Source organism: Carassius carassius, chromosome 47 (assembly GCF_963082965.1).
Source record: "Carassius carassius chromosome 47, fCarCar2.1, whole genome shotgun sequence".
NCBI classification, from domain to species: Eukaryota; Metazoa; Chordata; class Actinopteri; order Cypriniformes; family Cyprinidae; genus Carassius; species Carassius carassius.
In genome coordinates this window covers 25,535,249-25,550,070 of record NC_081801.1, presented here as the reverse complement: position 1 = coordinate 25,550,070, position 14,822 = coordinate 25,535,249, and the positions used below count along the sequence as shown (strand labels likewise).

Here is a 14,822-nt window from a genome sequence, read left to right as displayed (position 1 = left end):
TAATTATACATTATTTAGAAATTAAAGTCAGGATTCATTATTTAGTCATTATTGTGCTTCAAGATCATTCCAGGTTTGCCGTCGGTTCTCACACATTAATGCGTGCAATCACAAATGTTTTCTATTTGGGAGAACTGTTCTTTTTAATTATAGTTTGGCCGTCTGTCACTTTGGCTAAAAAGGACATCTACTGCTCACACCAACACAAAGAACAAAACTTTCTAATGGTGATGACTGCTGTTTTTCTCAGTAGAAACTGACATGAAGCATGAGGATTCCTCTAGACAGCTGAGGTCCATCTCTGCGCCCCCTGATCCTCAAGATGTTAAAACCAACTGCAGGGAGACGCTCTTCATTAGTTCATCTTCATCTTTTGATGTTTGCCCTGCGACTCCAGACTCGCTCAGTAATGACCAGCACCATTCAGATAAAGCCAGGTAATGCCTCTCAACTGTGATTTCACTTTGCATGTTTCTGGACCAAACCTGTTGGGCTTTGGTTCCTGCTGTGTTTATATTCCTCCTTGTAGTTTCACAGATCAGGTGATGGATGTTCAGAAAGATATTTGCACCAATGGAGAGATCTATAAAGTTCCCAAATCACAGGATCTTCAGAACAATGCTGACGGACCCAATATACCATGGTACAATATGATTACATCTCATAAAACGATCATGTCCCATGTGATTAAAATTTCAAATGCCGAGGTCATAGTTCACCCCTAAATCAAATAAGACATTAAGATTTTTATTATCGTGACAATAAAAGAATAGTTCCCCCAGAAAATGAAAATGTGTACTGATACTGTATCTTCAGATCTTCAGATTTGGAGAACTGTAGCATTGCATCACTTGCTCTGCAGTGAATGGGTGCCGTCAGAATGAGAGTCCAAACAGCTGATAAAAACATCACAAGTAATCCACAACACTCCAGTCCATCAGTTAATCAGTTAATGACTCGATTAACCAAAAGCTGGGTTTTTGTAAGAAACAAATCACTAGATACTTTTAACTTTCAAACTGAATCAGGAGAGAAATCTGCACAGATCAAGCACCGTTTACAAGCCAAAACATCTCTAAACCAGTATGTGGGTTAGATTTTGATGATTAGCTTCTTACAAACAAATATATTCTGGAGTAGTGTGTGTGTTACTTGTGGATTATTGTGATGTTTTTATCAGCTGTTTGGACTCTCATTCTGACGGCACCCATTCACTGCAGAGCATCCATTGATGAGACACTGATGCAATGCTACATTTCTCCAAACCTGATGAAGAAACACACTCTATCCTGATCGGGTATTGTCTGGTGACATGTAACAAATTGCATAGCCACTGGCAAAGTCTTAAAATCTCTTGAATTCTTGGGCTGCAGGGCTGCAACTATTCATGTTAGCAGGAAGAAGAAGACGTTATCAGGGCTACGCCAGAGAGCCGAGTGTGCGGTGGCACAGTCCAGCTGGCTCGACGTATGGAAGGGACGCAAGTAACTAACGCTACACTATCCCTCAAATCACAGAAGAACTTCAAGAACTTCCTGCAGTTTAGGCATTCAAAACTGCTCAATTAAATAAAGCAACAGCAACTTTGACAAAGAGAATAAAAAGTACTTGATTATAGGTTAACCGTAGTATATTATTTGATGTTAAATTTAAATAAAGTATATTTTTGTTTACTATAAATTCAGTACACTCTGCAGTACATTTTAACCATATTTCAAAGAGAATAGAAGCAATGATGAAATTACATGTAAAGATGTATTTAAGTCCAGATTAAGTGCTCTTAAATTAAATTAGTAATAGATTTGTTTAATAACATGCAGTTAAGTGTTCGGAAAACATTACATCCAGTTTGCACATATATGTAGAAGTAATCCTGAAATTACATATAAACATGCATTTAAGTCCTAATTAATTGGGTAAAAGAAAAAATAAATGATCACTAATAAGTTAAACTAATTGGATTTAATATAAATGTACAATACAGACCAAAAGTTTGGACACACCTTCTCATTCAAAGAGTTTTCTTTATTTTCATGACTATGAAAATTGTAGATTCACACTGAAGGCATCAAAACTATGAATTAACACATGTGGAATTATATATGGAATTATATACATAACAAAAAAGTGTGAAACAACTGAAAATATGTCATATTGTAGGTTCTTCAAAGTAGCCACCTTTTGCTTTGATTCCTGCTTTGCACACTCTTGGCATTCTCTTGATGAGCTTCAAGAGGTAGTCACCTGAAATGGTCTTCCAACAGTCTTGAAGGAGATCCCCGAGAGATGCTTAGCACTTGTTGGCCCTTTTGCCTTCAGTCTGCAGTCCAGCTCACCCCTAAACCATCTCGATTGGGTTCAGGTCCGGTGACTGTGGAGGCCAGGTCATCTGGCGCAGCACCCCATCACTCTCCTTCTTGGTCAAATAGCCCTTGATGCCTTCAGTGTGACTCGACAATTTTCATAGTCATGAAAATAAAGAAAACTCTTTGAATAAGAAGGTGTGTCCAAACTTTTGGTCTGTACTGTGTATGATAATATGAACCATTCATTTAATTGCAAATAATACGCAATTAAGTGTATTTTGTGTAATAAGTGTATTTTTAAAGTATATTATTTGTGCAAGTGTACATCTTTTTCACGAGGGGTATAATGTAAAGAATACGTAAGTGTAAAACTGTCTTGAAAGAGTAATTGTTTCAGGTAAGTGTAAAAATGTACAGAATAGGTACAGAAAACCTGATGGGGATAAATTGTATATCTTACACAAGGCAAAAGTGTCAATGCTTTAGGAATATTTATGCTAATCACGGGTTAGGCCTATGGACCAAATAGTTAACCAAAAATAACTTCACTTCATTGTTTGCGTTTGGAGTTGCTACTAGTTCTATAGGAATTTATTGATTTTATTTAAAATCTTTGTTTAACATTCACTTTTGGTGTGAAAGGGCCTTTATGTATGGAAGGCATTTTCTGCCAAATTTAAATAAATAAAATGATTAAAACCAGATTAACGATTTCATTACAGAAAACTGTACGCAAAATATGTGACAAAATTGAGAATGAAATTAAATGATTTCATTTTCACGGTGACATACCTGTCAAATTGAAAAATAAAATGCAATTGGTGATTTCACATTTCATTTTCAATACAGTCTCGAGGCAAGACTGCCAATATTAAAATGAAAAGCCAAACGTGAAAAAGAAACTACACATACAGTTTTTACAAAGCTCTTTATTAACGCTCACGCAATAATAGTGACACAATTCAAATTTAAATGTAAATTTTACTTGTCATTTTAATTCCTCTTTTATTTCACTGTTTTCATTTTCGTTTTCATTTTCAAATACAACCTGCATGCAAATGATATGTTAATGAGTGGGTGTGGCTCAATTACGTTGTTATGTGGAGGAGCTATAATGGCGGTTATGGCCAGTATAGCAGCAGAATTAAACCAGCTAGCAAACATTTCGGATGATAATGACTTCATTTTGCTACGAGTTGAATCTATCTTGGATACACTTGGACATTTTGCAGCCGTCACAAACTCCGATGTCGACCTTCGAGTTGTAAATAGTCTTAGTGAGGTTGTGCAGTGCCAGACAGATTTTCCGGGGAGTCTCGTGGAGGCTCAGGCCGAGGAACTGCAGTGGGTCGAGGGTTTGACGCATGCTGGTCAGGCTGGTTGTTTCTTCCACGTTCTAATGCTGCAGCAGCTTCCCACAAAAGCTCACTAACAGATTCGCCGTGTCTCGATTACAATATATTCACATTTTAATGTCGTTTCACACATTGTTTCAACCACCATTCAACTCATGCACACGAGACTTCGACGATTGTCTCTAGCGCCGTTACTTGAATAAGCCACACCCACTCATTAACATATAATTTGCATGCAGGTTGTCTTTGAAAATGAAAACGAAAATGAAAACAGTGAAATAAAAGAGGAATTAAAATGACAAGTAAAATTTACATTTAAATTTGAATTGTGTCACTATTATTGCGTGAGCGTTAATAAAGAGCTTTGTAAAAACTGTATGTGTAGTTTCTTTTTCACGTTTGCTTTTCATTTTAATATTGGCAGTCTTGCCTCGAGACTGTATTGAAAATGAAATGTGAAATCACCAATTGCATTTTATTTTTCAATTTGACAGGTATGTCACCGTGAAAATGAAATCATTTAATTTCATTCTCAATTTTATCACATATTTTGCGTACAGTTTTCTGTAATGAAATCGTTAATCTGGTTTTAATTTTAATTTTAATCATTTCATTTATTTATTTAAATTTGGCAGAAAATGCCTTCCATATTTATGAGACCCATTATAAGATTGCAGGGAACAAACAGTAAGAAGTGCAAACAAAAGGTTTATATCTGTGTTAAATTTGTATTTGTTTTGTAGGCACAATGTTCTGTGGGCCACTCTAGATGGACATACCATGTCACTGTGGAAGAAGCGCACAGTGAGTTGTTTCATAATGACATGATTAATACAAATAAAGTATATATTGCAAATACTTATTTAATAACCACATTTTTAATGTGCTCCAGGACAAATTCACAGAATATGTTTTTCACGTAACAAGCATCACCAACATACGTGAGCAGGATCAAGGACGCTTCTCCATCCATTTACAGAAGAAGCACTTTGAATTCATGGCTCACAGTGAGGGTAGGAAACCGGAAACTCTCATTTCAATTCAATTCAATTCAAGTTTATTTGTATAGCGCTTTTTACAATACAAATCGTTACAAAGCAACTTTACAGAAAATGTAAAGGGATTTACATCCCGTTTTGCCACGGGATGTAAATCCCGTGGCAAAACATAGAAACAAGATAGAGACATCATTAGCATAGCTGCTGATCCAACAAAGTAAAATTAGTTTAACCCAAGCTAAAGAATAAAAATGCAGATGCAACTACACTCACAATTTAAGAGATACATTATTCGAATGCTTGGCGAAAGAGATGCGTTTTTAATCTAGATTTAAACAGAGAGAGTGTGTCTGAACCCCGAACATTATCAGGAAGGCTATTCCAGACTTTGGGAGCCAAATGTGAAAAAGCTCTACCTCCTTTAGTGGACTTTGCTATCCTAGGAACTACCAAAAGTCCAGCGTTTTGTGACCTTAGGGTGCGTGATGGGTTGTAGCGTGGTAGAAGGCTAGTTAGGTACGCAGGAGCTAAACCATTTAGGGCCTTATAGGTAAGTAATGATAATTTGTAACAGATACGGAACTTAATAGGTAGCCAGTGCAGAGACTGTAAAATTGGGGTAATATGATCATATTTTCTTGACCTGGTAAGGACTCTAGCTGCTGCATTTTGGACTACCTGTAGCTTGTTTATTGACGAAGCAGGACAACCACCTAGAAGTGCATTACAATAGTCCAGTCTAGAGGTCATGAATGCATGAACTAGCTTTTCTGCATCAGAAACAGATAACATGTTTCGTAGCTTGGCAATGTTTCTAAGATGGAAGAATGCAGTTTTTGTAACATTGGAAATATGATTTTCAAAAGACAAATTGCTGTCTAATATAACACCCAGATTTCTGACTGTAGAGGAAGTAACAGTACATCCGTCTAGTTGCAGATTGTAATCTACAAGATTCTGTGTGGTGTTTTTTGGTCCAATAATTAATATCTCTGTCTTATCTGAATTTAATTGGAGAAAATTATTTGTCATCCAATCTTTTACATTTTTAACACACTCTGTTAGCTTAGATAATTGGGAAGTTTCATCTGGTCTCGTTGAAATATATAGCTGAGTATCATCAGCATAACAGTGGAAGCTTATTCCGTATTTTCTAATAATATTACCAAGGGGCAACATGTATATTGAAAATAGAAGGGGACCTAGGACGGATCCTTGTGGCACTCCATATTTTACTGATGATAAATGAGATGACACCCCATTTAAGTAAACAAAATGGTAGCGATCGGACAGGTAGGATCTAAACCATCTTAGAGCCTGCCCTTGAATACCTGTATAGTTTTGTAATCGATCTATGAGTATGTCATGATCTATGGTGTCGAACGCAGCACTAAGATCAAGTAAGACTAGAAATGAGATGCAGCCTTGATCTGACGCAAGAAGCAGGTCATTTGTAATTTTAACAAGTGCAGTTTCTGTGCTATGGTGGGGCCTAAAACCTGACTGAAATTCTTCATACAGATCATTTTTATGCAGGAAGGTGCTCAATTGAGCAGACACAACTTTTTCTAAAATTTTAGACATAAATGGAAGATTTGAAATAGGCCTATAATTTGCCAGTACACTAGGATCTAGTTTTGGTTTCTTAATAAGAGGCTTGATAACCGCCAGCTTGAATGGTTTTGGGACGTGACCTAAAGATAACGACGAGTTAATGATATTGAGAAGCGGTTCTTCGCCTACAGGTAACAGCTCTTTTAGTAATTTAGTGGGTACAGGATCTAATAAACATGTTGTTGGTTTAGATACAGTGATAAGTTTATTTAGCTCTTCCTGTCCTATATTTGTAAAGCACTGCAGTTTATCTTTGAGGGCGATGGATGAAACTGAAGTGTTAGACGCTGTAGAATCTACATTCGCTATTGTATTTCTAATGTTATCTATTTTATCAGTGAAGAAATTCATAAAGTCATTACTATTTAACGTTGGTGGAATATTTGAATCAGGTGGCGTCTGGTAATTTGTTAATTTAGCCACTGTGCTAAATAAAAACCTTGGATTGTTTTGGTTATTTTCAATGAGTTTGTGGATATGCTCTGCCCTAGCAGTTTTTAGAGCCTGTCTATAGCTGGACATACTGTTTTTCCATGCAATTTTAAAAACTTCCAAGTTAGTTTTTCTCCATTTGCGTTCAAGACTACGAGTTACTTTCTTGAGAGAGTGAGTATTACTGTTATACCATGGCACAGTACGTTTTTCTCTAACCTTTTTCAATTTGATGGGGGCAACAGCTTCTAATGTATTAGAGAAAATAGTGCCCATGTTGTCAGTAATTTCGTCTAATTCATGTGTATTTTTGGGTACAAATAGCAGTTGAGATAGATCAGGCAGGTTATTTGCGAATCTGTCTTTGGTGGCTGGAACAATAGTTCTGCCCAGACGGTAACGCTGAGACATATAGTTAATATCAGTTATACGCAGCATGCACGATACAAGGAAATGGTCTGTAATATCATCACATTGGGGTACAATATCTATAGCAGTAAGATCGATTCCATGCGATATAATTAGATCTAGTGTATGATTAAAACGATGAGTGGGCCCGGTGACATTTTGCTTGACTCCAAAGGAGTTTATTAGGTCAGTAAACGCAAGTCCTAATGTATCATTTGCATTTTCAACGTGAATATTAAAATCTCCCATGATTAGCGCCTTATCAACTGTAACTAGAAGATCTGAGAGGAAATCTGCAAATTCTTTTAGGAATTCTGTATACGGCCCTGGTGGTCTATACACAGTAGCCAGAGCAAGAGATACATTAGATTTCTTTTGCATGTCTGACAGTGTAACATTTAGCAAAAGTATTTCAAAAGAGTTAAACCTGTATCCTGTTTTCTGGGTAACATTGAGAATATCACTATATATTGTTGCAACACCTCCTCCACGACCAGTCTGACGGGGCTCATGCTTATAACAGTAGTTTGGTGGAGTAGACTCATTTAGACCAAAATAATCATTTGGTTTTAGCCAGGTTTCAGTCAAGCAGAGTACATCAAAACTATTTTCTGTGATCATTTCATTTACAATAACTGCTTTGGGTGTGAGTGATCTAATATTTATGAGCCCAAACTTTAAAAGTTGTTTTTGTTCATTTACTTTACATTTTTCTGGTTTAATTACGATAAGATTTTTTCTAGATCCTACATTATATTTTGACCTCACTATTCGGGGAACAGACACAGTCTTAATAGTTTTTACAGCACAAGTACTTTTATCATTTAAGCGGGTGGAACAAAACTCATCATAATAGTTATTAGAGAATTGTCTTACTAGTCACATGGAGCGAAGTGTCCTGGAGATGTTGTCAGAGAGCAGCTCCGCTCCGATTCTGCTGGGGTGTAATCCATCAGCGCGAAACAGCCTAGGACGCTCCCAGAAAAGATTCCAGTTATTAACAAATAGCAGTTTCTGTTCTTTACACCATGACAACAACCATTCATTTAAAGCAAAAAGTCTACTGAACCTTTCGTGTCCTCGTCGATACGTGGGCAGTGGTCCTGACACGACGATCGTCGCCGCGGGCGTCGTGCTGCGAACCGTCTCGATCAGGCTGCTGAAGTCCCTCTTCAGCGTCTCCGTCTGCCGCAGCGTGGTGTCGTTAACCCCGGCGTGAAGCACGACCGCTCTGGGGCTCTCGTCGACCTTCAGGATCGCGGGTATCTGCGCAGAAACATCGAGAACACGAGCACCAGGCAAACAATGAGTGTGCACTTTACCTTCGGCTAACGTAGCACTTACGTGTCGGACGATGGAGTCTCCGATGATCACAGCGTCGCGTCCTGTCTCGCGGAGGGGAGCGAAGCGGTTCCGGATGGAGATGTCGAAGGCAGGAGGGGGAGAAGTCGTCGCCCGGGACCCGGCTCGCGTCTTTCGCTGTGGATGCACCCAGGGTCCGTGGTGTCCCGGCGTCGCAGTGAAGGACATCTGGGAAGATCGCGTCCTGGGTGCACCGGGCCTGTGCAGAGAAACACACGGAGTAGACGTGGTGGGACTGTTAACAGATCGCTGTATACTTACCCCGGACTTGTGAGCGTCAGCCCGGGATGATTCCAGCGCGGTTCTCCGCTCTCTCAGCTGGGCCTGCCTTTCCTCCAGGTCGCGAATCTGCTTTCCCACGGCCTCGAGCTCGAGCTGCACAGAGTGGAGACATTCATCCGCCATTAAAGCAAGTAACAGTGAGTACAGCAGTGGTAATGTGTGTGAATAGAGTATTAGCAATGTTAGCGCAGTTAGCTGCAACCACGCCGCTGATGCTAACGGGCTAAAAGCTAATAGCGGACCCGGGAGATCAAAATAAAACTAGTGATAGCGAGGCGCTCTGATTGTTTTTGTTGTAGAATACAATAGAGGATATAGTCACACGTTATATAAACGGAAACGATGATGTATAAAATTGTTTTTTGAGTTAAAAATAGTCAATGAAAAGAATATAGTGACGGAGCTCAAACGCAGTACAGCCGCCAACAACAAACAGGAAGTGACGAAGGAATTGTCACCCAAAACTGAAAATTTGCTGGCCCTTGCCCTCAGGCCATCCAAGATGTAGGTGACTTTTTTTCTTCAGTTGAACAGTAAAGCTCACCATGGTCCTTGGTGATTCATAAAATATAAGTCAGTGGCTACAGTCACATGAGAGTCTAAAAAAGCAAATCAGTCAGTACAAAATTAATCCCCGTGGCTCCTGACGATATATTGAGGTCTTATGAAGCAAAACGATTGGTCTGTGCAAGAAACTGAACACTATTTACAACATTATTACCTGTGATTCAGAGCCTCTGTCAGGTTATGGAGACAGAATCCAAACGCAGGACAGCCTGGGATGCTCAAAAGATCCACAGACTAGACCAACTACAAGTAGAAAAACAAAAAGAACCAGCACAGGACAAACACAGAGGGAGAATAAATAGGGAAGGAATTGAGGAAGGTAACAAGGGAGGACAGGTGAGGTTATTAAACCATTAATTAGGGAACAAGAAGGGTGGGGTCAAGACTAAGACGAGCAATCGAGCACACGAAACAAAACAAAAAGGCATGTGCATAGGGCACATGCAAACAGACATGACAGAAGCCATGTGCTCACACAAGACAAAACAGACGAGCACATAGCAAACAAATCTTCATCACCATTGTGTTCAAACAGAACAAAAACATGCAAGACAGAAATGCACAGAGCATGGATGTCAGGACCTCAACAATGACACCAAACCAAAACTAGAACAAAGTGTCAGGATCCACCAAGACAAAAGAGTGTCATGATCCTATCACCAAACTAAGAATAAGACCAGTGAACAAGGAAGTCTGAATCCTTTCTGTAAACTGGTTCTTTCAGACAGTTTCATTGAACTGGTTCAAACAACCAGTTCACCAGTGTGTTTACATAATCACACAGTGATGTCGCATAAACACAGTTATTTTATTAAAGCACCCACTAATAGTTGGGCAGTGAGTTTTGACTGAGTTATTTGTAGATCTGTGCTGCTTGAGCTGTGAAGTGTTTCAGATGATTCAGTCTGATATGGTGAACTGGTTTATCTAGTTCAAGAACCGGTTCAGAAGCATAATTCGTTTGTGAACTGTACATCACTTCCTACATCTTGGATGACCTGAGGGCGAGTAAATAACAGCTTTTTTTTTGGTGAACTGTCCCTTTAAAGGTGCAATATATAATATTGTCAGCTAGTGGTTGAAAAGGGTACTGCAGTGCACATTTAAAATATTAGAGAGTGTTGTTTCTCCCACCCCTCCACAGATTTGACACTCATGTGGGTTGCCAGATGCATAAAAGAATGAGAGCAAACTGACAATTTTAGCCTTATAATGTACGTTTTATCTGTGTTTTAATATGCCTCTGCTCTATAGATGGATGTCGAGGCTTTTTAGGTCGAGTTGAATCTGTAATCTCTGACTCAGTTTGCAATCGCTTAGTTTTTTGACCAATTGGTAACCGGGGCTGTCGAAATCCTATTGGCTAAACTGGCAGTGGGCGGAGTCACATAGACCAAAACAAAAACAGACATTCCGACACGGAACGCACATGTTTCCTTAATATATGCAAATGTATTATGGTATTGTTATGCTTTAGTACAGTCAAAAAATGAGATGCAGCACCTTTAAAGCTGAGAGTTAATTTTTGGTTCATTTGAAGCTTCAAGTCATCACTTTGAGCTCTGTGCTGTGATTGTGTTGTGTGGTGTGGTAGATGTGCGGCAGCGCTGGTTGATGTCTCTCTACAGCACTCGAGGAAGAGAACCGATCACTGAACCCAAACATCGCGGACCGCTGATCATGAAAGAGCCACGGAAAAAGGTGTACACTGCTATCCGTGGATACTCCTTTTGGATTTACAGCAGCAAAGAGGTGTGGAAAACTGCTTACTAATGTCAACCTTTCAAGAAGAATTAAAGAGCTCAGAGATAAGCAGAGCGGTTAGGAACACAGTTGGGTTTACAACGGTTACTACGCCAGTTTGTGTGTTTGAGGCAAATTAGCGAAAATCTGATTTTCATCCTTGTTGATCCTGGAACAGCATTCCAATCAACCAATCAGAACTGAGATATAACTTTTCAGCAAATATCTGTTTTAGGCTTACAATCAGAGTTAGGTGCTTCTACGCCTTTGTTAATCAGCTATGATTTCCCTCTGATTTTAGGAAGAAATAATGGGTAAGGTTAGGTTTAGGGTTAGGGATTTGGTTAAGTCTATATTTTTGGACAATAATGTTGATCCAGGATCATCAGAAGATGTTGATCCAGGAACATGTCTTACTTGGCAAAATCACAGCGACCATTGTTTAATAGCATGAAGAAACAATTGACTTTTTAAAGTGTGTTGAGACTGTTATCAAATAAATGATTTCAAATGTTGTAGTATATGTCAAACTTTAACAAATGACCATGCATGTTTTTCTGCTGGACTGTAGTTGTTGATAAGCAACATTTGCAAATTGAACTGGTTTGGATCCACAGGACTTCAGTGTGGGTCTTGGCCTGATGTGTGTGTCGATGAACATAGCGTCTGTGAAGTTGACGGGCCGTCACAGCTTCAGTCTCATTACTCCATACAGGACCTTCAAGTGAGTGTCTTCATTTCTCACATTTTGTAAGCGAGAAGTTTCTTATCTTACCACTAGGGATGAAATGGTTACCGTTTTGATGTTAAAAAGTCCTGATGTTTCAAATTATCACAGCATTTAATTTATCAAAAAGCATTGGTGTTTATAAAAGCTTCTAAGATTTAAGCTTTTCAGAAATAAATTTGCAGGTGAGTGTACAAACATGATATAAGGCAGAGTGCTGAGAGAAATTAAATAAAAGAATGAATGAATGTGTGCAAAAGGCCATGGTCAAGCTACATTTATTTTAATATTATAGTTGTTCAGTATTCTGTTCAAGTGTTGCGCCTGTTGAGTGGGCGGAGTTTAATCGGAAGTCTCGCGAGTTTGGAGAAAATAGCGTGAGATCAGATATACGGCAATGGAGAAAAGTAAGGAAGAAATGCGGTGCGTGTTAGTATTGTAAATGCATGCGGCAAGTTTGATTAAAGCCATCAATCTATAGATTGATATATAGCACTCAGCTGGTGAGCAGTTAGGCGTTTCAAATGTGATGGGCGGCTGATGTTGTGTGATCGCTTCAGAAGTTGCTGGAATTATATGGTGAATATCAGCGCGTGCGTCATTGCAGACCAAACACGCATTTATCCACGTTTGTCCAGCGAACTGTAATCACACAGACCCAACACACACACTGTATATCGTAACACACGAAGCTACAGGCCTCACTGTTATCACCACATCATATTAACCCTATCAGTATCAAACAAAGATCCATACTAACAAACCATCTGTTCGAGTTCCAATGTAATGACATCACGTCTGAGGATCGACGTCTGAAGATATCTGTGCCTTCCTTTCATTACGTGGACATTCTCTGGAAACCTGGGACTTGTTGGGACTGAGTATTCTCAATAACACCTTTTCACTGCCTTATGTCAACATTTTTGTATCTTTTGATTCAAAGAATATTGTTTTGGTTATTTTGCATAGGCCTATGCTGTTTTATTGTGTCATTTACATTGTGTTAACATTGTGAGAAAATAATACATTTTTTCATTAATACATTGAGTGAATTGGACACATGACTCTGGCTTCTTTAATCCTCTCCTAGTTACTGGACATTATTTGTGTAAATAGTCCTCTAAGGTGATTTAGAACCGTAACAGTAATCAGTGCATACTACAGCTTTCAATACATGTAATGGTCCTTCGAGCCGGATACTATAACCACCTTAGCAATGATGTCCAGAAATAGTGAGGGAGTTATAGAGCCAGAGGTTGTACGCCCATGTAGAGTAATAAGAAGGCCAACACATTTGCGTGATTATGAGGTTAGCTATCCTCCAAAACAGCTTGCATTTGCAGATGAGCAGTCTGATATGATCAGTTGTATGCGTGAATTGAGGGAGGAAAATAGGCGAATGAGGCAAGACATGCAACGCATATCTGATATGATTGTTAACTCTTCTGTGTTAGCTTCCCAGGTTTCATTATCTGAGCAACAGCTTTTGAATGAAGGAGCAGTGGTGTCATCTACACCAAAGTCTATTAGTATGCAGGAGTCATTTAAGGGTGATGGAAACTCTAGCCAGACAGAACATACTCCTTTGGTGCCACCTAGAGATGAATCCCTCCTTGCAGTTCGCAGTCGTGAGCAAGAGCTAATTGAAGAGCTTACGGACAGTCTACAGAAAGCAGGTCGGCTTAGTGATAGTCCACATAATTCAGGTATGTCGACCCCTTCGTATAATGATCCACATAGTAGTAAAAATGACTTGCCACGGTATGATCACTATTATGATACTAATGTTCCTCTGCGGCCACCTCATTCGTCTGATATTCGTCAGCAATATCCAGATGACTCACCAGTGTTGCGGTCCACTATGCCTTCTCATGATGTTTATTATCATCCAACAACGGATCCTTACCATCGCCGCTTAAATGACAGAGAGCGTCTGCAGAAGAATGCTTTCACGGATCGTTTCGATCATTCTCCAAATGATTGGAGGCAAGAGTACAGTCGAAATAATGGACCGTTACGTACATCTGAACATTCTAACCATTTGCTTGGATATACGGAACTTCCTCGTCCTGTGCATCCACCCCCAATGCAATATCGAGGGCCGACACCTACAATTCCAGATTTCGTTCGGGATGATCCCCGAGAGTTTTCCCGTCTTAAGCTTGCATTAAACAACGTTCTTCCTGAAGACGCTTCTGAGTCGTTTAAGTTCCAAATACTTATGGACCACCTTAAGCTGGAAGACGCTTTACTTGTCGCTGACTCGTATAGTCACAGTCGTACTCCATTCAGTGACACTATGAGAGCGCTCACTGATATGTATGGGCAACCACATCATTTGGCACTGCAAAGGATCACTAATCTGATGGATGGGCCCAATATCAAGAGCGGGGATGTGAAGTCTTTCAAGGCATTTGCCCTTCGTGTCCGAGCACTGGTTGGAATGTTAAATCAGTTAGGTAGCACAGGTTGGACTGAACTGAAATGTGGCTCACATGTTTCTCGTCTCTTAGCTAAATTGCCGTATGACCTAAGAGCTAACTTCAATAGATTCATTAACCCCCTTCAGACACCTATTCCAACTCTGATTGATTTCGCAGAATGGCTGGAATATGAGGTTTGCGTGCAGGTAGAAGGAACACAGTATGGGTCCTATTTTGAGCATGTGAAACACAGTGTTCACAAAGACAAGCGAACTGGTTTTGTGCCCCGAAAGCCGACTACTGTCCTACATGGTAAAGAGCAGAAAGTAGGATCAGTAAAGCTTCCAAAGACTGAATGCATGGACTCAGAAAGGCCACAGGAGAAGCTGAAAAAGTATTGTCCGTTCTGTAACACAATTCAACACTACATGAATCAGTGCTCTAACTTCAAACTCTTAACTAAAGAGCAAATTGAGAGTTGGATCAGAACAGGACATAGATGTTGGCGTTGCGGACGAGGGCATTCTTCCTCTAAATGCACGTTAAAGGTGAAATGCAAGCGGTGTGAACGGAGGCATCTTGATGTTCTTCATGAAGTCAATGCC

The 14,822-nt window shown here is 39.5% G+C and overlaps 1 protein-coding gene across 1 annotated transcript in view; it reads left to right on the top strand.

The window, feature by feature from the left end:
* The first annotated feature begins 261 nt into the window (after positions 1-261).
* Positions 262-14,822, top strand: part of LOC132130257 (arf-GAP with Rho-GAP domain, ANK repeat and PH domain-containing protein 1-like) — a 35,514-nt gene continuing 20,953 nt past the window's right edge. The window contains exons 1-7 of the mRNA XM_059541956.1: positions 262-437; positions 530-643; positions 1,374-1,484; positions 4,405-4,465; positions 4,554-4,674; positions 10,919-11,076; positions 11,685-11,791. Of these exons, the coding sequence (XP_059397939.1) occupies positions 262-437; positions 530-643; positions 1,374-1,484; positions 4,405-4,465; positions 4,554-4,674; positions 10,919-11,076; positions 11,685-11,791 (848 nt within the window). The remainder of the gene's footprint in view (positions 438-529; positions 644-1,373; positions 1,485-4,404; positions 4,466-4,553; positions 4,675-10,918; positions 11,077-11,684; positions 11,792-14,822) is intronic.